The sequence below is a fragment of the Alligator sinensis genome, unplaced genomic scaffold (genome assembly GCF_000455745.1).
Source record: "Alligator sinensis unplaced genomic scaffold, ASM45574v1 scaffold118_1, whole genome shotgun sequence".
NCBI lineage: Eukaryota > Metazoa > Chordata > Crocodylia > Alligatoridae > Alligator > Alligator sinensis.
In genome coordinates this window covers 245,183-271,787 of record NW_005841850.1, presented here as the reverse complement: position 1 = coordinate 271,787, position 26,605 = coordinate 245,183, and the positions used below count along the sequence as shown (strand labels likewise).

Sequence of the window (26,605 nt, the reverse complement as noted above, 5' to 3'; positions counted from 1 at the left end):
CCCCAGTGGGGCGCGCCGGCCTCTTTCTCAGCCAGTCACTTTGGGAGCCCGCGGGCAGCCACTGAGGGCAGGCGGCACTGTGGGCCTAGCCAATGGCGCGGCGCGCTGCCCCTTCCAACCAATAGGAGCCTCGGGGCCATGAAACGGGTTTACATTCCCGCTCGCCCAATGGGCGCGCGCCTGTGTGGGCAAAAGGCCAATCAGAAGGGAGCGATGAGTGACAGCTGCCCAATGGGGAGCCCCGGCTCTGCCGCCCTGTAGCGAGGGGGGGGTGGGTCTCCCTCAGCCGCCGCCTGAGGAATGTCAACTATTCAACATGGAGACGGCGGTTAACAAGCTGGAGACCCGGGTGGCAGGCCGCGGGCCTGAGGGGGCGCTGGGGCCCGCGATGAGGGCAGGGGCCAGGGGTGAGTGGGCGAGGGGCCGGGCGGACCCACTCCCATCCGGGCGCTGAGGGAAGAAGCGGGAGGGACGCGGCTCCCCCGCCCGCGTGGGCCGGCCCGGCTCCGCGCTTCTCGATTGGCCCGGGCCGAGCAGATGTGTTCGGGATGGTCCATTCGCCCTCACCCCGGGGAGGAGGGGTAGGGTGGGCCCGCTCCATTCAACCCCCCAGCGCGGGGCGGGGTGGGGGGTGTTGAAACAGAACCCGCTTGGGTCGGTCCATTTTCCCGCTAGAGAGGGGGGTGGCGTTGATTTCACTCGGACTGGTCCATTTTCCTCTCTCCCCGAGGTGGAGTAGAACTCATCTGGACTAGTTCATTTTCTTGGGGCTAGGTCTCACCTGGACTGGTCCATTTTCCATTCAACTGGGGGGGGGGAGGAGCAGAGGTGCCATGGGCAGGTCCATTCCTTTACCCTTAGGGGGCGGGGCATGGACCTGGAGCTGTCCATTGCCTCCTGTCCTGGGGGAGTGAGTGGTGGGCCTGGCCCAGCCTGGGCTCCTGCCCGGGGATGGGCCATGGGGTGGCCCTTCCTCTTCCTGTCTCTGGGCTGGGGAGCCCGTGCCTGGGTTAGTCCCTTTTCCCCTTGCCCCAGGTGGGTGAAGCACCAGCTCCTCCGGACCAGCCTTCCTCCTCTTGGCCCCAGCTCGCCTCTCCTTGGCGTGGGGCAGGAAGGGTGTGGGCTGCACATTGTGGGATGGGGGCCATCTGTCCCCTGTTGCCGGGGTCGTCCCCTCAATTCTGGGGCGGGGACATGTTGGAGAGTTCCCTACAGCCCTTTCCAGCTTGGAGAGAAGCTGAGCAGCCTGGTTGGATGGGGTTACCATCCCCTTGTCCTGGTAAGGCAAGAAAGGCAGCTGTTTTGGCCGTTCCAGTCCATATATCCCACCGGACTCTTCACTCTGTATTAACATCACCTCGTGCCGTTCCCTCGGGCTGGATCCAGCTGTATTGCGTAACGCTGTCACCTTGCTTCCTGCTCCCCCGATCATGTTACACAATGGTAGTTTGACAGTGGTGGCTTCCATGGTGCAGATAGGATCTGGAAATCTCTTCCTTTCCTTCCGTATCTGAGCCCCGTTGTGACGGCTCTCTGGACCCAAGTCAAGATCTGGGCTTCAGTTTCTTTCTGGAGACTTGATGCTAATGTAATTCAGTAGCTGTTTGGATCATAATGGGCATGTATTTGTTTATACTTTTGGTTAATACTGTGAATATGCCAGAGATCTTTGGGAATGATCCGTGTATTCATAGATTTCATAGATTTTTAGGGTCGGAAGGGACCTCGGTAGGTCATTGAGTCTGAACCCTGCCCTGGGAAGGAAAGAGGATATCCCCATCCAGCCCATGTTCAATTTATTATGGATATTTCCATTTCATTTCTAAACGGTACCATAAGCATCCATTTTATAGGCTTTTATTTGAGATGTGCACATACTGACAGGTGGCTCTTTAAGATCTCATGGTGATTTCTTCTGATGTTTGTCAAGGAACTTTGAGGTATTTTTGCCTATTGCTTATTTGTCCCTACGGTGTTGCTTCTTTTGGTATCAGTAATGGCCCTGCAAAGAATAAGTAAATTATCCTGTTCAGAAAGCTAGGTATTGCAGGAGTGTGGTGTTGGCTTTTAATACCTGCTACCTGGAAGTGAAACTTAAATGAGGTGGTGAGAATGAGAGTAGTGTTTTGCTGGTACCTATTTATACACATCATAAAAACAGTAAGAAAGCTACTTGGGAGAAACTCGGAACAAGGAGGGCTGTGGGCCAGACCATTGTAGGAAACGACATGTATTGTATGTCTACATTATCCCTGACTCTAGTCAGTGCTTTTAATCCTGCCCTTTCATAAGCACCAAATTTAAGGACTTCCTAGACCAGTGATTCTCAACCACGATCCCATGGCATTCTGGGGTACCTTGAGATACTTTCAAGACTACCATGCAATGTTAACATGGTTAGATGTGCAAACACAAGTCACAAGATGAACCCAGAGATTTCAGAATATTTTTAACACTGTGGATTCCTATTTGATTTGTTGTGGTCTTTTTGAGCTCTTGGCAACCAAAGAATTGCTTTATTATTTTTCTGTAATCAAAAAAAGAAGTGAAGATTGAGAGCTGGCATTTTCCAAGGGGTGCCTCAAGTCTAAAAGGTTGTGGATCACTGTTCTGGACCCTTATATTTGGCTTAATTCCTCTACATTCAGTTACTAAACCACCTCCTCCATTCACAGCATTGCTCAACTTCCACTTGCAGTGTAATACATCCTTTAACACAGCAGCAGCAACAAGCAAGTAAGCGTGTGTTGTCTGAAAATAAACAGTGTTTGGCTGAATGCCCTCTAAAGTATTAGCTTGTTCTGCTAATATGTCTCTGTCATCTCAGTGAGTGACCTATATTACCGCACTATTCCCGTACTAAGATTCTTCTGGGTAAGCACTGGAGGTGATATTGTGGTTTTGTGATATGATTTACATTATAACATAAATATTAATATTTTATAATGTATGTAGACAAAAAGGGTATCTGATTCTAGTGCCCCAGATTTGAAAGGGCATTGCATTAAACTTGTGTACTACCTAACTCTGAACTTCATAGCATGCTTGAAAGATTCATTTTGTGTTCTCAAACATGGCACTTTGGGGGGGGGGTTGGTTTTGTTTTTTTTTTTTTCTTTTTGAAGGTCCTAGGCCATATACTGTATATGGTAAATCAGACATTAATTTCTATAGCATCCTGTCCTGCAATAGCTACTAGCTTGAGGTCATCCACTCAAATTGTGCTTAAAACATTGGTTCTACCCTGTTTAGATGTAAGGTACCCTTGGATAGACTCAAGGCACCCCTTAGAAAATGCCGGCTCTTAGTTTTCACTCATCTTTTTGTAAGCAAAAAAAAAAAAAAAAACCCAGATAAGCTTTTCTGTTGCAAGTAACTTAGAAAAATTAATGTCTATTTGAAATGTTTGGGTTTATCTTGTGATCGTGTTTCAAACTTAGCAGTGTTAACATTGCGTGCATATTGAGTACCCTTAAACGTATCTCTTGGCACCCTGGTTGAGAATCACTGACTTGGAATGATAAAACGATACCATATTGGCTTCAATGATCTATTCCATTTTTTTGGTCAAACCTCTAAAATTCAGTTTTGTAAATGTAGAACTGGCAGTTGTAGCTACACAGTCAGTATGTTTTGAGATCTACCCGTCTCTTCCAAAATTTGTTTTGAATCCTTTTCTTTTTCCTATTAAAGAATTTTTTTTTTTTCTTTTCCCCCTCACCCCCTGCAAACCCGCTAGAATTATCAAGGGCTAGTTGTCCAGTTCTGTGTCATATTATGATTTATACCCACATTTCAGGGTGTCACACTTTAAAGAATCTGGTAATTCACAATTGTCTTGCTTCTGAATACAAACATAATTGTAACAAAAATAACTAAGAAGATTGTGTGTGGGTGTAAAAGTTGATACGCTGGTTTTGTTGAAGGCTGCAGGACTTCTTCCATTCACTTGTATTGGAGCCAGGATCTGAACCAACAACCTAAGGCCTAATTTCCAAGTAGACCAAAGAGATCTTGTAATGAATTTTAAAGGATTGGTTATAGACTAATAGTCTGAACAGACAGTCTGTTCGTCTGACACATGGCAGAGCCATTTTGAGTCTCGAGTTGTACTTTTATATTAGTAGAAGATGCTAGGTTTTCAATAATAATCATTGGACAACTTCTTACACACCTATCTAGCTATTTTTCCAAAGTGTAGTTGTTTGTCTTTCTCTCTTCTTTAAATTCATGGGAATCTGTGTCTTGGCAACTATGTCATGGTTATTGTAGCTTTGTGTCATTTGTTTTTGCTTCTGCTCATTGTTTGCTCTTCTTGCTTTTTTTGTGAAGACCACTCTCTTCGTAGAAGTGTGAAAAAATAATACTTCTTACTTCCCCAGAGGTTTTGGCATGCACCTTATAAAAAGAACCAGTTAGTCTGTAGTGGAACCTAGGAGAAACTGGTATTGTTTTGCAGGAAACTTAAAAAGAGCAATATGGATGATAATGCTGAATAGTCAGAGTTGACTCAGAAGCAAATCTGTATGTAGTTGAAAGACAAATGATCAAAGTACAGTAACATGAAGAGAAGTAGGAGTCCTATAATATCCACACAATATGGAAATATTAATTATGCATGAAGAGCTCATACCTAACATTTTTAAGGACACAATTGAAAGGAAAGAGATACTGAATTGCAGAAGGAGATGAGCATCTGAGCACATTCCCTGATCCAGCACCCATTGGAGTCAGGGAGCATGTTGCATTGACTTCAGACCTTGGCTCAGGCTCCTACTGAGGACATAATATATAGTGCTGTGTTCTGATAAATAAATGATCGGCTGTTTTACAGTAGAGATCATCATCAATCTTTGGACACAGAGAGTGTGTTCCAACGTGCAGCCTTACTGCGATGAACAGAATTGCCGTTACTTATCAAATGCGTGTCCACAAAATGTCATTACAATAAATATGTAAGCTGACGCTCCACAAATGTGGAGTGCTTGTTACAGAGCAATCTTGATCCATTTCTTTCTCTGCATTCTTACCATGGGCAACTATATTTTTTTACCCCTTTATTCTTGGTGCATAGTGTCTGTCCAGTGCCCTTTTTATGTTGTACTACTAGTGATCGTGCACAAAAAGCAGTGCAATGTTAAAAGGGCATTGGCCAGCAATACTGTCTACATTACTAGTCTTCTGTCATGGATTCACAAGTTGGAGATCAGAATACTTGTGTGTGTTCAGACTGGGAAGCAATATGGAAGGTGATAACTTTACAGAAGGATGTTTCACTCATCCAGTTTTCACACTTGGTGTCTTTTAGATTTTATCAAGGGGAAATATTTGGCTGACAGTATTCTGTTATCTTGCTCTGCTGCCTAGGAAATCTGTACTAAATAATTTTGGAAATATCGATATCACGCAAAAGCAGCAGCAAAATATTTGTGGTTTCAGTTCCCAAAAGATTTTTAGTGGTTTTAATTTTTTTTTCTTGGCCAGTATAATTGCAATGTTCTTGAACAATCATAGCATGTTTAAATATCGGAATTTCTTCACATCTCGAGTAGGCCATATTTAACACTAGTCAAATGGCTACAAACCATGAAATGCCAGCACCTGACATTGAGTGATTTCACCTAACGCATATTTAGATGGTGTTGATTTACATGTTCGGGATTCTTGCTGCTAACGAATGCTCTGACTTTATTGCACTACTGTACTTTACAGCTAGCAGTGCAATAGTATTGTCAAAGCATCTGAAAGCAGAGTTCACAGCAATGCCTTGAATCTTGTGAATGGCTTCTAACAGTTTCTTCAAAGCCCGTGAGTAAGTAAAACCTTGTGTTTCATAGACTTACATTTTCTTTTCAAAACATTTTAATGTACAAACAGTCCTCATCTATAACTTCATGATGATGACATTAAATTGTCTAATTTTACTATTCTTAGCAGAAGAAAATGATGAATTTACTGCAGCAATTTTTTTTAGATACAAGTAGGAATTAAAGATAAAATTATGTATATAAATGTGGAACAGACATTTCTTTCATATTTCTAAAATAAGACCAAGTGGACTATTTTTTTTTTTTAAAGTGTTAAGTTTTTATAAAAGGTATACATTATTTCATTTGTATCAGGTATATTTGTACAAAATAAGCTGCAATATTGAATTATATTAATATTCATTAATGCTAAATCTTAAAGTATTAGTTATATGACAGATAAGCAGTAGATTCATATTTTACTTTGAATTATAGCAGCAGCATGCAGTTAATGGTTCGCTATGAATTTGTGAGCTTCAAGTTCTACTTGCCTAAATATTAGAATATTCTTACAAGCTGTGCTGCATAGATACTTAGTAAATGTGCTGATTATGACCTATTTCATTTGAAAAGTTAATAGTATAAACGACCCTGGTGTTAAAAACAGGAGCAAGGAAAGCCACAAGTCATCAGCAGTCCACAGTCGGTGATTACTGAAAGAGGAAACCGAAAACAGGCTGTTTTACGGGTCTGTCACTACACAGAAATATTAACTCGTGTCAGTGAAGGAGGACAGAAATGCCAAAACATTTCTTTTAATTTTTCATGGAAGTTTTTAAACAAAAAATGTATAATAAGAAGCAGTTCCCTTTTGCATTTTTATACTAAACGAAATTTGTTGCACTCTTCCTTGGAAACAACTTACCATTAGTCTTTGATTAAACTATCGGAATAATAAATTGAACAAGCGCGGTCTTGATTTTTATAGGTGGTGAACATCTTTTAGATTCAGCTTTTTTACATCTGTCCTGTTTAACCAGCACTCCAGGATTTAAGCTAAGAATGCAGTGTAATTTAAGCTGTTAAAAACAATCAGCAGTCACCTACAATTGATGTGAACTTTACTATTTGTTGTAGAAACAAAACCTGAGTACTAGGGTTATTATTGTGCATTTTGGCCAAGACCAGTGGTTTTCAAACTGTGTCCCTGGAACTGGGGTTCTGTGATGGGTCATCAGGGGTTCCCCACGGAGACTGGGGGAAGCGATGGAGCGGGCCAGACGGCAGTGAGTGCATCACTACTATGGGGCCAGGTTGTCTGGCTCTGCTTCAGTCTTCAGGATGGGGTAGGGGTTCTGCTGCAGAAGAAATGATATGAAAGGGTTCCTTGACTTTAGGAAGCTTCAAAACTGCTGGCTTAGGTCTGTGTGTATATATTTATATATATGTAAAACTAATTGACTCTATTCAAGACAATTAGCATTTTTCTTCTTTTTTTTTTAAAAAAAATCTCTTTCCCATTAGCACTTTGACCTATTTGGTAGGTTCATGCACTGTTCATTTTTTTTTTTTTTTTTTTTTTTTTTTAAATAGTCTTTCATTCACATAGACTAGCGATTTTATTTTTTCTCATTAGATTTGTTAAAAGTCTAATTGTCAGTCATGTCCAGCTTTTGAACGCTGCATGGCAGTTGATTTATGTTGAAATTGGTAAACGGAATATTTTGAGGAGGTTGTGAGCTTATGAGATTCATTGAAATCATTAACTCTATCCTGATGAGATTTTTTTTTTTCAATGTAGTTTCTCTTCTGGAGTACTGAGGGCCATTCGAGCAATTTTAAAGAAATTTGAACACGATTAGGAATAAGTCTTTTTGGTTTATATTTTTTAGGCTTGGAATGTTCTATTTGATCGTTGATTGTTCCCTCTGATTTTGGCAAGCTTATTGTAAAAGAGATGCAATCATGAAAAACTTTTTCCGCTGGTTGTTGAGAGTGTTTTGAGGAACTCCCATATTTTCTGTTGCTGGGTGGTTGGAAAATATCTAGTAGTGGTGCTGTTGATTAGGTTTTATAGGAAGGAATGTTTGAGATTGATGGCACTTGGAGCTCTGTGGAGGCCTTCCTGGAATGTGAACTGCGATGCATCTAAATATAGATAGCAACGTGGACAGACTAATAGGAGGGCTCTGTGAAGGCAGATGCTTCAACAGGAAGGTGGTTCTCATGATGGGTACCAGTCCAGGGAGATGAATTTGGAATTGCATCGGCCAAGGTGGTGTAAATCAGAAGAAAGAGGGAAAATTGCAGTTGTTTCAAGGAGAATTAGGCACCTAAATACAGGTCTAACTCAAACCCTATTAAGGTTGATGGAAGTTGGACAAGGTGTGCCGCTGCTAATTGTCCGTGGGGAACCAAACGTCCATGCCATGTGTGGATGCAGCCTAGTAGTTCATCACAAAGTTTTCAGGGGTATTCCAAACACCTATAACCCTATCTTGAACTTAATTTCAATTGTAATTTTTGCTACAGAGTTAGATGGCAGCTCATACTGTGACGGACACAATGAAGCAAATGAGTTTTGTAAGCATTTAGCTTACTTTCCTAAAAGTCCCTCTCTCAAATAAAATCCCAAAACAATTAGATGAAGAAATTCATAATGTTGGTTTTATGAACTGGGCATGCTGCCTTTCTTTAAACCAGAAGTCCCTAATAGACATTAAAATGACAGATGAAAGTTAATTAAGCAATAATCCAATCATTACACTATTTTACAAGGCAATTATCCTATTCCCTACTGGTTTATTTATCCCAAGAATAGAAATGTGAGTGAAGTGTACTGGTGATGTCATCAATTTGATTATCCACTTGTCAGTCTGATTTACTGGGAAATAATCAAATGTGTTGTGAGTGTTATAATCAACCAGGAGGACACATTTTTAACATAATTAAAAGTAAAATCTCTGTTGATATAACCATGTCATGGAACCTTATTGATACTCTCTAATGGGTGAATAGCTGTGAGTAGTGCAGTATTGTCACTAAGGTTTTAATGTTTTGAAAGAACATAAATTAAGCTGAAAAAGTTGAGAAATTGATGGAAAAGACCTGTCTTCTGCACCAGTGAATCAAGCAAAGTCTATCTTTAAAAAAAGATGCAGTTTTTTTTCCTCCTTCCCTGATATAATTTCCCACCCTGGTTTATAACTCAAAGGCTGAACAGAAGAACTTTATCTTGAGTGATTTGAATTGGAGGATATTTGGTGTACGAATAGATAGCAATGTTTTCATTCAAAACAAGGCAATGTGTAGAAGTCATGAAGACATGGGTAAGGGACAGAATAGTTGGGTGGTAAGGGTTTGACAAAGGGAGTGAGGTGGGCATTAGTAGGTACCTGGAGGTGTGTGGTCACTTGTTTCATATGTACACTGGTTTGGCAAGTCAATGGGCAGATCCAGACCTACACTTGCATTGGGAAGAGCAGAGAATGGGTACGTCTGCTTCAGCTGACCAATAATGCATGAAAATGCTGCCAACTGTTGTCTTCTATCAGGTTTCAAGGACCTTTCCTGGCCACCACTCTTCATTTCTTGACAAGTTTGCATCTGCATATTTAAGGCGTCTTCACTCTAGATACTATGCAAATGCTAAGGTGTTGTAAGTTTGCCCCTCTATCTTTGTTTCAGCCCCCAAGAGAGTCAAGATATTTTATGAATATCAATAACTGGACTGAATTGGAGAAGTGGGTCAGCCTTTAACACTGAAACATCCTGACTTTTGCTCTTTGGAATGCAGAGAAGACGAATGGCCACATTTTGTCTAGGTTTTTTTGTTCCTTAATACATGGTGATTGATCTTTGATGTTTTAGTTCCAGAAGGCAGAATCTGACCTGGATTATATTCAACACAAGCTGGAGTTTGAAATAATGAAAAACCTTCCTGAGGATCCGGCAGCAGAGGTATTATTTCCAGACGAAATGAATGCATTCTGTTGCATCTTGCATTAATTCACTATGAATGGGTAATTCTGTCTCAGATTAAAACACTGCTTGGTCTTTTGATTTTATATTCTAAAATATTTCTCACAGCATACCAAGACAGCGAATCTAATATCGATTTAATAAAAATCACAACATGCTGGTGTAATGGAATGCTACATTATTGTGTTTTGAGACATTAACTGGAGTGTCATAAGTTAATACTTAAGAGGCACTATCAACTTCACCACCTCCCTCAGACACACCTCTGCCATGACACCTACAATAAATCTGCCAACAAATGATGACTAGACTCAGGGTTTATGGGGGAAAGAAGACAGGAAGGGAGGGAAACAAAATAAACTGTCAGCATTTAAAGCATTCTGTAAATCTGCCCTCACCCACACCCATATGTTCAGATACATTGATTTCACAAGGGGTGGCTTATATATTCTAATTCAGAAAAAGTCTCATAAGGCAATAAAGCAACAAAATTCATTCTCTCCATCCAGCTGTATCTCATGTGGTACCAAGAAGGTAGTATTATCTTATTTATAGCGTTTCTCTATGAATAGTTATTAAATGGACTGGGAGACGGAGGAAGAGCTTATAAAACATTTTACATGTGACCAGTGTACTGATGCTTATAGCTAAGATTTCCTAACCACTTTCATTGTAAAGGGTCATTTTCAATTACTCTAACAGTCCTTGTTGCCATATGCTTTGGGAACGTCTAATTGCTGTTTAGTCAAGAATGTAGCCATTAATCTTCTTTGCAGTGTCTTTGGTAGCTTTAAATATGCTTTTTACCTTGATGTAGGAAAATCCAGTGACTCTCTTAGAGGAACTCTCAGTGGTAAAGTCACATTACAAAATGTTGTGTGTGCAGCTGGACAAAATTTCCAGAGAGCAAATAGAGTCCATGAATTGTATCCGTGCTGCTCTAGAAAACACTATGAAGATGGTGCAGGCACTACAACAACACACACATCTCGAGGTAATAATTTTAGTCTTTCTAATTTGGATCCAGATATAGACATACATACATAAAACTCTATGTGTGTGTGAGAGTAGTTTTAACTGAGTAGTTTTTACAGTAGTTTCACTGTTCAAAACTTTGCAGGATAGGAGAGTTAGATTTTCTCAAGCAGAAAAATGCTTCAGAGCTCTGAAGTTTTTTTTTCCTGTTTCTGATAGACCCTGTTAATATATTGGACTCAGTCCTGAAAACGCTTATGAGGGTGAGCAGCACCACTCAAGTCTGCGCATCTACTTACCTTTATATGGATTGGCAGGGTTGAGCGTGTTGTCTGAAATACTAACCCCAGTTCACCACTGAATTACTCCAAGGTTATGCTGATGGAACTCTGCTGGCATCAACCTAAAGTAATACAGGTCTCATCTCTGTATAAGTTGTTGGAAACGGATGGCTTGGTGCACAAAACTGTCCCTTTTTTAACTGATTTTTTGTCATGTGCTTTCTTGAAGGACGCTGTCAGGTAGAAAGTGCAACTCGCTGTAAAATGAAAATGGTAACTGTTTCTACTAAAATACAGCCCTTCCCAAGAGTTGAAAATAACAAAATCCTGTCTTTTTGTAGCTTTTACCTTTGTCGGAAGAAGAACAGAGTGCAGCACAACAGTTAACATGCCAAATTGTTAAAGAAACAGATTCACCAGTGGAAGAGGTAATCCTGACATATGGCTTAATTTTGCAAGCCCCATAATCCTCAATTGTTCAGCTGAAGTCAGAGGGACTGTTTGTGTGAACGAGGACTATTAATGACTAACGGTTTTCAGGGTGTGCCCATAGTTTCTAATTTATTTTTTCAGTTTAACCATATGTATACTGCATTGATTATTTAATTAAATGGTCTGTCAAGAAGATTGTTTTTGAATGGAGATTTTTACCTGTGACCATTCTTTTAAAGAAATGTTTGCATTTATTTCCTATATAATTTTTTATATTTCAAAAAAGTACAAAAAGAAAGGCAAATCCTACTGCTTTAGATTGCATCAATTGTGAGACGGAAGGACCCACCCAGATTGGTTGCTCTTGTTGGTGCAGTTATGAGTACTCCATCAGGACATTAAGTAGGAACTGGGAGTAAGGGTTTGGGGCCAAGCTGAAGAACATAATTACTGCAGCCAAATGGTGTCAAAGTGGAAAATGCATTTCATGTTCTGTAACAATATAACTGTCAATTGAAAATGAATAAGACAAATTTAACCCTATTATACAATGTTAAAGAACAAAGCTTTGCAAGTTATTAATACTTTTGTTTTTTAATGTAAATTAATAGGTTTCTGGTATTTTACAGGCTTTGTCCATCTTTGTTTCGCTTCACACTCCCCACTATCTATCAATAACTACCTCTCTGTCCCTTCATCACCAATGTGTGTATGACTGCTTTCTGCCTCTTCAGTCCTTGGTTTGCAAATATCTTCTCTCCTGCCTGTTCCTTGTAGTTTCTCTCTTCTCCTGCTGTATTATTATTTAATTCAAAGCCTTGCATCAAAAGACCCTATGAAAAATGGACAGTTTTGGAACCAAGATTCTAATTACCAGTTAATGTCGTGTCTGCCTAGGAAGTGTTTTGCTTATTACTTAGACTTGTCATTGACATCAGTGTCTGCAGAGTCAGGTTCTTTAAGACCTTAATTGGTAAAACTCACTCATGTATTAATAGAGCAGTACGGTCATGTGTAAAAACAGCTACTGCTTAAAAACTGCAATATAATACATACAGATCTTCACGGTACATTCTCTTTATTTATAGCCTATTTGTTCAGTGTCAACAGTTCCTAACCCCAGTGAAGGTAAGTTTTGAAAAATCCATTCAAGTTGGTCACAGAAATCACCTTCATTTTCCTAGCCTTTATTTTTTTTATTAGGACTTATTTTGTTGTTGTTGTTATGAGTTATGTGCATAATGAAATTTAAGGTTCGCACCTACAAAGGCAACTTTTTAATGCAATTAAAACTATGTTTATGTGGCTGTAGTGAAATACACAAAAATGTTAGACTACTCTCAAGACTGCTCCTAAATGTGGGACTTAATATGTGTATATATCCTACAGATTTAAGTAATTATCCAGGACCAGGGATAACTGGATAAAAATGCTTTATTCTCTTATAACATCAGTCCTTGCAGATGCCATCAATTGAGAAATGGGTCTGATTTGAAATCACCTACTAAATGAGGGTGATTTGCAGGGAGAAAAGCGGGCATTTAATTTTCGAATGAAATATCTATCGAATGTAGTACCTGTGGTAAACAATTTATTGCCATTAAAAAAATGGCTATAAATGCTAGCTGGTAGTTTTTTTTATATTGATTAAAGGGTTAAAACTTAAAGTGCAAGAGACTGAGGTATAAATTCAGTTCCAGGGATGACTTCTGTGTACTTTGCTGGGATTTGTGCTTTATTGTTGCCTGGACTGAATCCAGTTCTATTGTCACATACATATTAAAAAAAAAAAAAAGTATTAATATGGGAAAAACTGTTGCTTAATCCAGAAGTGGTTGTTTAAAAGCGGGATTTATCCCAGTGATATCTTAATAGCCTCTTGTCAAAGCAAAATCAACAGACCCATATTAGGTTTCCATGCACATCTATTTGTTCCTAGGCTCGGCATAATGTGCAGCACTCTGGAGGTATTACAGTTGCCTGAAAGAGGGGTGGAGGTGTGGGGAGGAAGACTTGCAGCAGTGGTGTAAGGAGGGTGGGGTGACTGGTGAAAGTGCCTGGGGCTCTAACGTTGAAGACCGTGGGGAACTTGCCAAGTAAAGAGATGTACTTTGTTGCCTTTTTTTTTTTTTTTTCTTTTTAATACATATTTTTTTTTCATTTTATTTTCCCACCTACCTGGTTTATCATCAAAGATATTACCTGATTTACTAGACATAACATTCTGAATGTGACATCTTATGTGACAAGAATTACACCTCACTGTATACGTTGAATTGAATTGGAAGGGTTGAGGTTGATACATTTTGAGGCTATTTTCAGCATAATTGTGTGGCTGAGATGAGAAGGAAAAAAAGGGAAAATTATGTTGTCTCTGTTTCACTCGTGTATATCTGATGTTTCAAATACTCAGTGATGAAATAGGAAAGTCTGTAAATAAATGTCACTTTTTTGCAAGGATGACTGCTCAACAACATGCTGACTATATGTCTTCACTTATTTGTCTCAGTTGGTACATGGGGATATTTGTCTTTCCCTCATTTTGTAACTTAAGACTTTATTTTGTGAGCACAATGGATATACCTTTAATTTAAATGAAGTTTGCAGTAGTTGAATATACTATAACATTATCTGCATGTACTGAGTTATTTTTATTTTCAAATTGCTAGAATCACAGTTCAAACCACTGACTGAAGAAATGCTTATGGCTATACCAAGGAGTATTAGAAGTACTGTTAAATTAGCAGACCTGAATAGCTTTTACAGGGAACTATATAACCACTTTGTTGTACATAAGAACAGGTAAGAATTGCAGCAGTACATGAGTCCATTTAATTGCTCTTAAGCCTTTAACCTTTAATTATTAATTAGCATGACTGAAAAATTGTAGTTTTAAAGTAGTCTATTTTTTTCTTTTTAAAGTACAGAACAACAGTGTTAGCATTTTCAGAGTCATGATGTAGCAGTGCATTAGCTTCAGAAACTGATCCAGATTCCTGTTGCTTTCTGATAGGGTAAAAATAAATAGCCCAAGATGACAAGCCTTTGGGGAAAATAAAAAGACACGCATTTTTTTTTGCCATGATCAAATCACCTTTGTTTTTTTGGTTTGTTATTTTTTGCAAGATTAAAACCGCAGACTAGGCAGAAATATATTGTTTTAACTTAGTTTTACACCATGGATGCCTGAGGTCAGAGCTGTACTAGAAAAAATGTGCTGGTATAGCTATGCTTGAAAAACTCTGGGAAGGTATAGTTTATTCCAGCAAACAGGTGCTTAAAGCGGATCTGCCTTAGAGCAGTTACTCCTACCTGGCTTCAGGGAGTTCAGGTTGTTTTCGCATGCAGTTTGCCTGAACTCGACATTCTGGAAGTGCAGGAGATACCCTAAGACAACATTAACATGGTTAAGATGGATGTCTGCATTTATTTTTTTTTGGTTTTTAATACATTTTGGTTTTGTGTCAGAGTAGATGATCTTTTTAACTTGGTTGAAGTTAACACAGATACTTTAGATGCTACTGTTGCTTCTTGAAGGTTGACTGTGGTATGAGAGAGTCTTCCCCTTTCCACTCCCCCTCCTCTACACTTCGTTGTAGTAGAAACGGGGTAGTGATTATGCTCTGACAAGTTCACACATTTCAGTGGCTGTCAGGGGATACAGAGTTTGGACAGTTATGCTCCCAACATCTTAACAGCTCTATTACATGGTAGTTTAATTATTTCATTCCAATGCTCTATTTTAATACTTTCCTGCTTTTGTCTTACAGAGCAGCGTTGAGTGTTGCACAGATGAACAAGATGAATATGAAAGCCACTGATTCAAGGGTAAAAACACTGAAAGAACTTTCAGTTGTGGAGATTGACAAACAAGGAAATGCCAAGTTAATTGTTTAAGCCTCAATCATTTTGTTCTCGTATTAATGCACAAGGACTTTGTGTCCATGTTTGGAGTATACGGGGGCAAATATTTCTCTGGTGTTGGTAAAAGTGATAAATTAAATTTATAGGATACTGTGGACTCAGTTTGAATAGTGTGTTTTAACTGCATCATGTTTGCCTATTCAAGTTGTATTCCTAGGTGGCTTTGAAAGTAAATGATCAAAAACTGTTTCATTGTACTTACATTCCTGAATAAGTGATGAGAATTTTAGTAGACCATGCTTTATTACATGCCTTCTGGTTTCTTAAAACCATCTGTCATGTCAGTGGCCTGATTTTAAGCTACCATTCTAGGAGGCCTTTTTGAAATATTTGGTATAAACCTTTCCCTAATATTTTTACTCTTCGTGCTTGTATTTGCTTTGTAAATATTAATTTTCAAATTTTAAGTCTTTTACTTTCATCATTCCTTGCTCTGGACCTTTGGTCAGTCCCACAGACTTTTCCTGTGTAGGCCTCTGTTGCAGCAGGAAACAAGCTGCACCTCCTGGACACTCCCAGGGTTGCTGGGCTTGGATCCGCTGTGGGTCCCACTGAACTCTTTTTAGGCTCTGCTGAGTCTCAGTACTTTCCGTCATGTCTCTGGCCTCTGGCACATTTTCTGGAGAGACTCTCCAGCAGACCACTTTTGTGGAAGTGGTGCTCCACAGTGCAACTGCAGTATCCCCCGGGGCAGAGTCCCCTGACTTCCTAGGAGCTTTAGTACACACGTTCCCAGAGTTTCATTCTTGCAGGCACTCTGAGCTAGAGTTGAAGAAGCCAGGCACAGACTTTGTTAAGGATTTCTAAAGCACTCACTTTAATGACAAACGTGCAAATATAAGAGAAACACCAAATGTTGTGTGTATGTATATATATTTTGCCTTGGTTTCCTTACCACTGCTGAGTTTTCCGGGATTTGGGTCCGTGTCATTTCAGAATTCCAAGTCCTCTCTGTTGGGCTTTCTTCACGCTTTTCTCCTCCAGATACACTGATCCCCTCTCAGTGTCCTTCCGTTGCAGCTGACCTGGTAGTCAAAAAATCTGTTATTCCTCTGGTTCTCCAGAATCCATCTTCAACTTCTCAGACTTTGAGATCTCTAAACATCACACTTGCAGTGACATTTGGTTTCTTTTTCCTCTTCTGGAGATTTTTCTCCAAAACTGCCCTTTCTGCCAACCACCTGGAATAACTGGATTGCTTCAGGTCCGGCATTCTCTCTTAGTGCACATTGCCCTGTCAGACCCCAGCCATTACATGTTAACAATCCCCATTGTATATTCTGTAGCAATATTCTAGGTGCATGCAATACGTGAGAGGTCTTGTCAGCCCATGGCTGATTTACAGCGTGGTAAGAGTTGGAGATATATACAGAGTTCATAAAATCAATTTAAACAAATCATAAATTGTATCTAGAAGGCAGTTGGGGTACCCAAACTATTACAGCTTCCCACTGCTTTCAGTGAGGGTAGCAGAGGATTTGCAGGATTGGACCCTCTGATTTAAGCCCCTAACCCCCAATTAAATCGGTGTGATTCTTCCAAATGATTATAATGGGAATTGGATTGAGCTCGTATTCCAATATTAAGAGATGATTAATTCTTGGCGTCTCTTATATGCTGCATCAAAGTCACAGGACTGAGGCATAATTCCTTGAAACATTCGAAGTGCCTGTATCTCATAGTCCATGTGACAAGTCATTTAAATATCAGACTGACTTATTTTAATGTTATTAAATGGATGGAGTATTTCAAATAGCACATTATTTGTAATAAGCAGATTTTTTTTTTAAGCTTCTTAAGGAATGTTTGTGAGGTTTGTAATGAATAACATGTTCACCAGCATATTCTAGACATTTCACAAGAATGCAGTACAGTTAAAAGTAGTAAGATACATACAGTAAGTTGTTAAAATCTTCATTAGTTTTGCTGATGAAAAGCTCTTCAAAGGCAATGGTGGAATTTACTTTTCTTTCTCTAGAGTTTGACACGCTGTATAACTTATTTGTGAATATAGTTTAGTTACATATTTGGAAAATACGGTGTGTGCCTCTTTGGGCATGTGAACTGGTATTGTAGAAGGTGGGATAATTTTGATATTTTTTTCAGTTTCTTACATTTCCTTTATGCAACCTTTTTCTTCAAGGAATGTGTATTGGTAAAATAAACCAAATGTAAGTGAATCGGAGTTTCCAATAAAGTGACTGTACGCTCCAGTCTTTATGAATTGGTCTTCATGCTGTGAACGGGCAGATGGCAGTGTTCTTTCAATCTCATCTTGTTATTTATTCATGCTGCTAGTATCTTTTTATAAACCTCACTTACACTGAGAGAAGGATAAAAGCCTGAATAGTTTTGTTGCTGGCAGCCACATGTAACTCAGGACAACCAGATTGCAAACACATTCTGCAAGCATCACCAGAGCTAGAGTAATTGGTTTCAGGTGACTTCTATAATATGGTAAATCATCTCCTGGACCTGGACCTATGGAAACTCCCAATTGGATTTGATTTTTGAAGGTAAAAGGCATTTTTTGTTGTTTGTTTTTTTTAAGATATGTTCATACCGTTTCCCTCTGCATTAAGTTACTGTCATGTATGTTCTTCCTCCTTAGAAGGGAAATTCATGCACATACTTGGAGTTCAAATAATTTTAAGATGATGGGAAACCCATTTCACAAGCTTCTGCTCGTTTTAATAAAGCTTCTATTTGCCTACAAGCCCATGTAATTTCTGCACTGTTCCAGAAAGACAAGTGGGATATAACCGCAATACTGCAGCTTCTTTATATTATTATATAAGGGTATAAACACTACACAGGTTGAAAAACTTTTACTCCTGGTTGTATCAATGATTTTCTATTCTAGTCAGGTTTCTCTGCTCTCCTTGTATTTTGCAGTGAAGATTAAATTGCTTCTGACACTGGGATGAATGATAAAAGTGAATGACGATGGGCAACAACTGTGGCTGAACTGGTGCTAAATATGATTTAACTGCAAGTATAGTTAAAGATAAACCATCTTCAGGACCATTTCAGAAACAGGCTAAAGAGTTAGTCTGTCCTTGCAGCTAAATTATGTTTAGCACCTTTTGCTGAAATCCATTGTCGGCGAGGGATAAGTTTGCTGCCGTAGATGAGGCTTGGGAAAACACAGAACCCAAAGACCTGAGGCTTAGTAACGGATAATTTCTGAGCATGCAAGAAATATTGCTGTTGCATATGTGAGAGAGAAATCTTGCTAAATTCTATAGTATAAAAAAAAATGTCCCCAAATCCTTGCCTTTGAGGAAGATTCCCTTTCTAGCCTCATATGTTACGAGCAACTTGGTCTAATGCATTGAGACAAGAAGAGCTGAATCTTATGAGTGCTTGTGGTACTGTCAGTCTATGTTCTTTTCTCCACTTTGCTTGATTCTAGGAACAGGTTCAGCAAATAGTTTTTGTAGAGACAACTCTCTAATTATTTTCAGAGTGGGGAAAAAAATCTTATGTTTTAAATTATACTTTGTGGGTTTTTTTGCTGGAGTACTCTCATATTACTCTAGAGCTGCTATTTCAATAACTTAACAACAACCTAGGTTTACTCACTCTGCTGGGATGAGGGGCAAGTAGTTATTGGGTAAGGGTACTGGTTTGTTTTCCCTCTGGGAAATGGGAAAGGTATGGGCCTGCTTTACACCTGCAGAACAGCAACTTATCAAAGGCCTTGCCAATGTAGCTTTTGCCAGTTTCCCAAACTAAGTTGTCTAAGCAAAGGAACTGTAGTTGTCTCCATTATGATGGCTTCTTAATATAACTACACTGGCAAACACTGTGTAGATGCAGCCTTCTATGGGTTTCTCTTCTGAGTTATGACCTTCTTGGTTCCCCCCACAGATGTTCACACTACTAACTGCCAGTTATCTGGAAAGTCTTTTAAAGTATATGCTATGCACCCCTTCTGTAGTGATTAGAAATAGGTTGGCCTCTATCCATATACCTCAAGTAGCTGAATCCAGCAAAATGGCCTAGAGAAGGTCTAGAAGTGGAAGTAAAACTTAAACCTTCAAGTTAGGGGAGAAAAAAGAAATATAGAGGTGCATGTGGCTTCTGTAACAGCTGCAGGAAACTGCCTTTAAACTGCTTTAGGTGTTAGCGATGTCATCAACCGTAGCATGAGCAGCAGAGAATCCCGAGTTGCCATCTCTCTGGCAGGTAGGTGGAGGGAAGTGCTTTTCAAATGTGTGCCATAAATTTTAGTATTACCAACCCCAGGCATTAAAAACCATGTGAGGACTCCCAAGAACAGAGAGATCACTTTAAAAATAGCATGATTTGAATTGTCTTATTAACCTTGTATGGTTTAGGTATCTGGCTGGTGGGCTGGATCTGGCCATGTAGCTAGAACAGGAGCAGACAAAATATATGGCCCACGGGCACTTACCAATGCATTATACCCCACCCAGCCTGCACGCTTTGCTCCCACCCTCATGTGCAGGACAGTCCCAGCCAGCAAGCCCACTTCTGGGTGGGGCCACTGCTGCAGCTGCCCCAGGACCTGCTCGGCTTCCCTGGCCTCCAGCGGGCTCCTGCTCGTCTTCGTGCTGCAGTGCTTGCTCCGGACAGCAGGTAGGGAAGCTGCAGCTGGGTGGAGCATGGGGCTGGTGGGAGCAGAGAGCCCAGAGCTTGCGCTCAGTGGGATGCTGGAAGCGCAGAGCTTGGGTGGGCAGTATGTGGGGTGTGATGGGGTGGTGTGGGGACCCTCCCATGCCATACAGCCCCTGCCAGCAGTGCCTGGCTCCCACCAGTTCCAGGAGCTGCATGTGGCAGCAAGGAGCAGAGCCAGGCTGGCCCACCTCTATCAAGTGCAGCTCCCAGGACTTATGTGTCACTGGGGGGGAAAACTGCTACAGCTTGGACCAGGCCCAACCCCCATTGCCCGTGCAACAGTAGCCTGCCCTGGCTCCACTGTGCCTGAAAATTTAGCAGTGGTGGAGGGGTAGTAGGGTTAATTTCCACCACTCCCCCTTCCAGATTCCTAGACCTGTGCAGAGCCCAATGGGCTAGATCCCTTGACTCCATGAGCTGGATTTGGCCCACAGGTCAGAAGCTAAACATGCCTTGTGCAGGAGCTTTTTCTGTAACCTCGAGAGCTAGATGATTGCCCTTTGAAATTTGAATGCAATCTGATGTCCTCAGCTACTATCCTGGCTCTATAACTCAAAGGTTTTAGTTAAAACACCTAGGCCCCTGCTATACCATTAACTAGCTAATAATAGGATTAAATTTATCCTGTGATTAGCCAATTAATCTGGCCACCCCTGCAAAGTAATTATCACATGATAAAAGTGACTCTCCAGCTACAAAAAAAGCCAACCAGCTGTAACATCAGTGCTTGAAAAACATGCAACAACTTTAGAGATGGCTTCTAGCCAGCTTTCATTTGAATGTGTAGCAGGGCCCTTAAGCCCCTACTATACTTGCATACGTTACACAATTAACTGATTATTCCCCAGATAAATGTAGATGCCACAGGTGCAATGTAATTATCACAACTAACGGGCTAATTGAGTAATAAATGTAGACCAGCCACCCTTGCAAAGTAATTGTCACAGGGTAAAAATGACTCTCCAGCTACCAAAAGAGCCAACCAGCTCTACAGTCAGTGCTTGAAAAAACGTGGTTGCAGACAGAAGTACAGGTCCCTGCTGTAACTAAAAACACTTTGCGGGAAGGGTTGGGGTTTGCAATCATCCCTGGAAACAAACAGATGTTCACAGCTGGTTCCAGCAGGTTGGGGAATCCAGCTGTTAGCTGCCACTTGCAGTCAGCTTTCCCCAGCAATGGCCCCTCTCTCAGCCTGTCCCTGCTCTCAGGGAAGGAAGGAAGGAAGGAGGGAGCCGGAGCTCCTTCTAGTGCAGTGTTTCTCAACCTGAGGGTCGCAACCCAAAAGCTGGTCACAAGAAAGTATGAAAGGGTCATGAAAAAAGTTTAGAAATGGCTCGTTGAGCTTTTAAAGGAGAAAAACATGGGGAAACGGTGGCTTTTCCCTTGCAGGCAGGCAGTCCCCTGCCCCCCACACACCTCACCATGCCCCACGTACCCACCGCTGCCCCACACGCGTGGGGAGCGAGGGGTGCTGGCCGTGGATGTTTATAAATGGGTCCTGCTACAAAAAAAGGTGGAGAACCGTGGGTCTAGGGGTTCCCCAAGTGGCTTTAGTGGGGAATTGGAGCAGGGCTGAAACCCCTCCCTTCCCCCCTCTGCAACCAGAGGCGGGCAGGCGGCACAGACAGAAGTGACAGAAGACCCATCAACCTTTTGCAAGGTCACATTGTCACCCCATGGGCCATTTTTGAAGCTGGCTGCAGCCCTTCACTTCTCGGAGGAGGGTGGGAAGGGACCTCAGGGGGTCACATGCGGTCCAACCCCCTGCTCCAACTGCATCATCCCACCCAAGCCTTTTTTATGTCTTCAACACCTCCAAAGACGGGCACGTCTCTGGGCAGCCCTGCTGCGGCTCTCCACCACCCTCCTCGGGAGCAACGTCCCCCAACACGCAGCCTTGCTGCAGCTTGTGAATCCTCATCCCCTTCCCCTGCATACAGCAGCCAGGATGGGAACCTCCAGTAGCGCATGCGCGTTGCGAGGGGGCGGGAGGTCTGGGGCGGGACGCATGCGCGTTGCGAGGGGGCGGGAGGACTGGGCCGGGGCGCATGCGCGTTGCGAGGGGGCGGGGCGCGCGGACATGGCCGGGCCGTGGAGGGAGCCGGGCCGTTGAGCAGCGCCGCCTGCCCTCACCTCACCTCACCTCACCTCACCCTACCCTCCTTCCCTCCCTCCCTCTCCCCGCAGGGCCGACGTCATGGACGAGCAGACCCCGGGGGCAAGGGGCGCTGAGAGGCCCCCGAGCCAGTGCGGGCGTTTGTGCAGCGCAGGCCTGGAAACGGCGTTTCATTTCACGCGGGCGCTTACACACGTGCCTTTCGTCCCACGACGCGCCGGGGGTCCGGGCGGGTGGGAGCAAAGGGGTGCGAGCGGCGAGACGCGCAGGAAACGGCAGCGGGGCGCTTTCGAACCGAAACGTCTGCGCTGCGGTTTAGTTCGGGAGCACGGCACCGCTTTCTGGGCGCCGAGCGGGGCGGCCGTCGGAGAGGACAGTCCGGTTGTCCTCCGTCCGTCGTCGGCGCTAAACTGGACGCCTTGACGTCCGCCGCTTTTATCTTCGAAGACAAAAATGCGTCTGGTTTCGTATTGACGGAGGAGCAGAAAACCGGACTGTCGTCTGCGATGGCGCCCGCAGGGTCCCCAGCTCCATTTGAATCGCTCCCAGGAGGTTTCGGCGCGTCGGGCAGGCAAACGCACATTTTAAACCCTCCCTGGTAAGTGGCCACCATAGAGGACGGTCCGGGTGTCCTGTGGTGATACGAAACCGGATGTCTTTACGCCCTCTGTTTTTCTGTCGAAGACAAAAATACGTTCTCTGTCTTGAAGAGAGATCTAGAGGACATAAAGGTGTCGGGTTTTGTATCGACAGAGGAGCAGAAAACGGGGATGTCCTCTGCGATGGCCACCCTAGCGCTGACGCACGTCGCCGCTTGTACAACTGCGTGCGTCACGGCGCCGGGCGCTGTCGGAAGCACCTAGCTCTGCAGCACAGCCATGTGTACAAATGCCCATAGGCTCAGCTCTATTTAGGAAAAAGAAACGCCCGCTCTTGCATTTAATCAGGGTTGGAGTTACACTTTGACTCTTGGGGATGGGGTCTGCAAAGAAAATAAAAATTAAACCAGCTTATTGATTAAGAAGGTCACGTAAGTGAAGGAGCAAGCTGATCAGAGGACCCCCCCTCCCCCGGTTATGATTTTCAAATCTTGTGGGGGGCTCTGGTCTCTTATGGGGGGCTGGCTTAGCCCCCTCCCAAGTCCCCCTTAATTCACACCCTGCTTTTAATGCTCGTTGGTTGGAAAAGCCAGCGTTGTTCAGAGCTGGGAGGCCCAAATGGTTTGAACTATGGAAGAACAGACGTAAAGAGAGAATGAAAAGGTTAGGACAGCCTGCTGTAGACAGGAGGTGAATAAATAAGGGCTTGTCTACATGGGGAACTTGAGCGGCATAACTAAGGAAATGACGCTGGGATAGGTGTCGCAGAACAGTGATTCTCATGCACTCAGGCTGGGCAATTTACCTCCCCAGTAGACAGGCCTAAGACAGGACACGATGACAGTAATTCAGGAAAATAAGGTAATGTGTAAGTGTACACTTCTCATATTACATGGTAGGTAGTTATCCCCTAGTGTTTATTGTCACAAGATTTCTTAGAGCACCAGTACTTGGGTTTAAAAAAATCAGATGTTTATGGATCAAGAGTTTTATATTCATTTTTAGAAGGGATATATAAGCCCTCGTGCTTTAGAGCAGTGGCTGGTTGCTGACCTATGGTGTTTAGCCTTTACTTTTTTGCTGTCTTGCATTTTCATCTGATACTGGCCGCTTTTAAAAGAGAGGGTATGGAGCTAGATGGATCACTGGTTTGATTAGGTTTGGCAAATGCCATTGTTCCTCTCCCTTCAAAAAGTCCTAAACGTTTTATGAAATGAAAGGACTGTAGAATGGGGTAAATTGGAAATATTTTTGTGCCCCATCTCATGTGCCTTTATACAAATAACTTTATATCTACCAACCTCTTTTTTTTTTCTTTCATGAATATGCATTGTAGATCAGGTATCTCTTTTTCCAGAGGTGGCTAGTGATTTACATGGGAAACAAAAGATTTCCTTTGCAAGAATTGAAGACTGCAAATGCTGCAGAATGCTAAAGTAGGGCAAATCTGCAACCTGCTGCAGGTCTAGTGATTTATTTAGCTTAGTGTTAATTGTAGTGGTTGAGACAAGGATTTTCTTTGATTGTTTTATGTCATGTTGCTGTAGCTGAAGTTCTGTCATTCAAGCTGAGCTGGAGCAAACAGTAAACTAGTCTATCACAGTCAGGTTCTCACACTTTGACAGAGTGTTTTAAAGCTTGGGTCTCAAACCATGGAGGAGCATTGTAAAGGGCATTTGTTGTCAGTAGATGTGTATATATACTAAAAACCTTCATGATATTTATGCTGGCCTGAGGTTTCACAAATATCAGTTTGGGATCCTAGCAGTTTTATTGTTCCTTCAGAAACAGAGACCGAGATTTCAGCCTGTACAAAATACTTCTGTTTCTTTACTTATTTTCACAAAATCTTGACTTGCTCTAGATCCAGCTTATTAACAGATCATGACTTTATTCTCCAAGCTGAGCAAAGTGGAAGAAGTAAAGAAATTGCTGGGAGAGTAGGTGGTGAATGTGGACTTCAGACTTGAAAGAATAATGTAAGCAAGGGAGCATACGGTCTTTAAATTATTTTTAGTTCAGTACCTTCCCATTAACATGCTGTAAAGTTATAAATATATTTACATACATATTTTCTTAAACAAGGCTTACTGCCAGTGAGGTAAAATTTGTAGGTGTGGAAATCTCTGTGAAGAGTACCTCTTCACTTGGCAACTGCTTGATATCGTATAGGTACAAGTGTAGCTATATGATAGCTCACTTGTACAATGTCTCATCCTTGCAAAAGCAGATAAATGGAGAAATAAAGGGATAAACCAAAGCAAAGTAAATGCTGCCTGGGGAAATAAAAGGCTTTAAAATGGTCATTAAACTAACAGTGTGGCCTGGAGAAAAGGGGAAATATGATCCATGATGTTTGTCTGTGAATAAGCAGTAGCTTTGTCCATAGCCCTTCAAAGTAGAGCGTCTTTTTAGTTAAATCCAGCATTTTGTTTGGAGAATAAATGAAACACAGTTCAAGCGTGTGTCTTAACAGTGGCATGAATCACTTTTGCAGAGCATTGCGGAAGTATTCCGATGTTTTATTTGTATGGAGAAGTTGCGTGATGCGCGCCTGTGTCCCCACTGCTCCAAGCTATGTTGTTTCAGTTGTATTCGGGTAAGTTACGTTTTCATCTTCTAATTTGCATGTATGCAGTAAATTTAACAATGGTAACTAATAATATGTAAGGTACCCAAATGTATGTGTTTTTCCTTCTTCACTTCAGAGCTTTCAGCATATTCACTCATTGTATTCTTTGGGTACTTTTATACATGCTTTGCATTGTGGTGCCAGGCGCTTTAATTAGTGAGCTGGTTCAGTTTGGTTTAGTGTGTGGAAATTTGTCTTGTGATAGTGGAAGAGAAAACAAGATCAGTTAAGACTCTCTGATTTAAGGGTAGTGTTTGCAGGACTGGCAAGTAGAAAAATCATCCTCTGACCTGTAAGCTATGCAAATAATTATTATAGATGAAAGACTGTAATGACAGATCAGGGTGTTGCTCTTTTGCTGAAGGGAGGCTGTAACATAGTAGTGAGGCTGACCTAAAATAAGCAGTTTAATTGCTGAAGTTTGCATTTGCATGTTATATTGAGTTGATGCTGTTCTTTGGGAGGCATAGATAAGCCAGGTAAGAAGTTTATCTTCCAGAACCCCACAGTGAGGCCTATTGAATTATTATTGCTTCCACTAACTACTGAAAGAAAGCTATCAAACTAGCTTTCTAGGGTCAGAAACAGGGTCAGAATTCGTGATACCCCAAAGACTAGCATCAAAGGCAGAGAGAAATACCTGCACTGCCCCCACTGCACCTTTTTGCTAATATATTCTTCTGTATAACTAGAAAAATGTAGACAAGGTTCCTTGGGTGAATTTGATATCTTTTATTAGACCAACCCAAATGGTTGGAGAATAGTTATTAAGCAAGCTTTCGGGTTCAAAAACCCTTCGTCAGGCTCAGTTGCTGCAGCTTCCTGAGCCTGACGAAGGGTTTTTGAACCCAAAAGCTTGCTTAATAACTGTTCTCCAACCATTTGGGTTGGTCTAATAAAAGATATCAAATTCACCCAAGGAACCTTGTCTGCCTATATCCTTAGACCAACACGGCTACAACCTAAACCCCTAGAAAAATGTATGCATTCTTTGGTTTCTAACAGAATGGTGGATATCTCAGCACTCCCTTTATTAATGGAAAATGTATTAAATGAGCAAAGCAAACAGACACCCCCCCCAGTTTTGTATGGATTTTGAGATTGATTCAACATAATTCTGTTGCTGAGAGCTAACTTTAAATTATTTGTATGTAAATAAGGAAAAGTAGCAGGTTGAAACAGGGGAAAAAATGACTTCTGTTGAAATAAGAACAAGAGACTAGCATGTGTGACTCTTCTCTCCTTAACTTTTTAATACCCTCTTAAAATGTGCA

At 41.6% G+C, this 26,605-nt stretch overlaps 2 protein-coding genes across 9 annotated transcripts in view; both read left to right on the top strand.

The window, feature by feature from the left end:
• Nucleotides 1-8,285: 8,285 nt before the first annotated feature.
• Nucleotides 8,286-15,347, top strand: SKA2 (spindle and kinetochore associated complex subunit 2). Its single transcript, XM_025210874.1, has 7 exons — nt 8,286-8,330; nt 9,618-9,707; nt 10,546-10,722; nt 11,326-11,412; nt 12,505-12,544; nt 14,086-14,218; nt 15,187-15,347. The coding sequence occupies exons 1-7, from the start codon at nt 8,286-8,288 to the stop codon at nt 15,311-15,313; spliced, it is 699 nt and encodes a 232-aa protein (XP_025066659.1). The 3' UTR covers nt 15,314-15,347.
• A 4,358-nt stretch (nt 15,348-19,705) lies between these two features.
• The window catches only part of TRIM37 (tripartite motif containing 37), a 41,247-nt gene continuing 34,347 nt past the window's right edge, over nt 19,706-26,605 (top strand). For 5 of the 8 annotated variants that reach the window (XR_003095197.1, XR_003095196.1, XR_003095195.1 and 2 more), the window contains exons 1-2: nt 19,706-19,945; nt 25,197-25,298. Coding sequence is in view for 2 of the 8 variants with exons in the window: in XM_025209930.1 (XP_025065715.1) it covers nt 19,742-19,945; nt 25,197-25,298 (306 nt within the window). In the remaining 6 variants the exon portion in view is untranslated. Of the gene's footprint in view, nt 19,946-22,263; nt 22,699-22,737; nt 24,679-25,196; nt 25,299-26,605 lie in introns of those variants that run through there. The other 3 variants (XR_003095201.1, XR_003095203.1, XR_003095199.1) reach the window with 3 other exon arrangements.

Coding starts and splice junctions, on each gene's coding strand:
- SKA2 (XM_025210874.1), top strand. CDS start 8,286: ATGGCAGCTCATACTGTGACGGACACAATGAAGCAAATGAGTTTT. Junction 10,723..11,325: donor AACAACACACACATCTCGAG/GTAATAATTTTA, acceptor GTCTTTTTGTAG/CTTTTACCTTTGTCGGAAGA. Junction 12,545..14,085: donor AGTTCCTAACCCCAGTGAAG/GTAAGTTTTGAA, acceptor TCAAATTGCTAG/AATCACAGTTCAAACCACTG.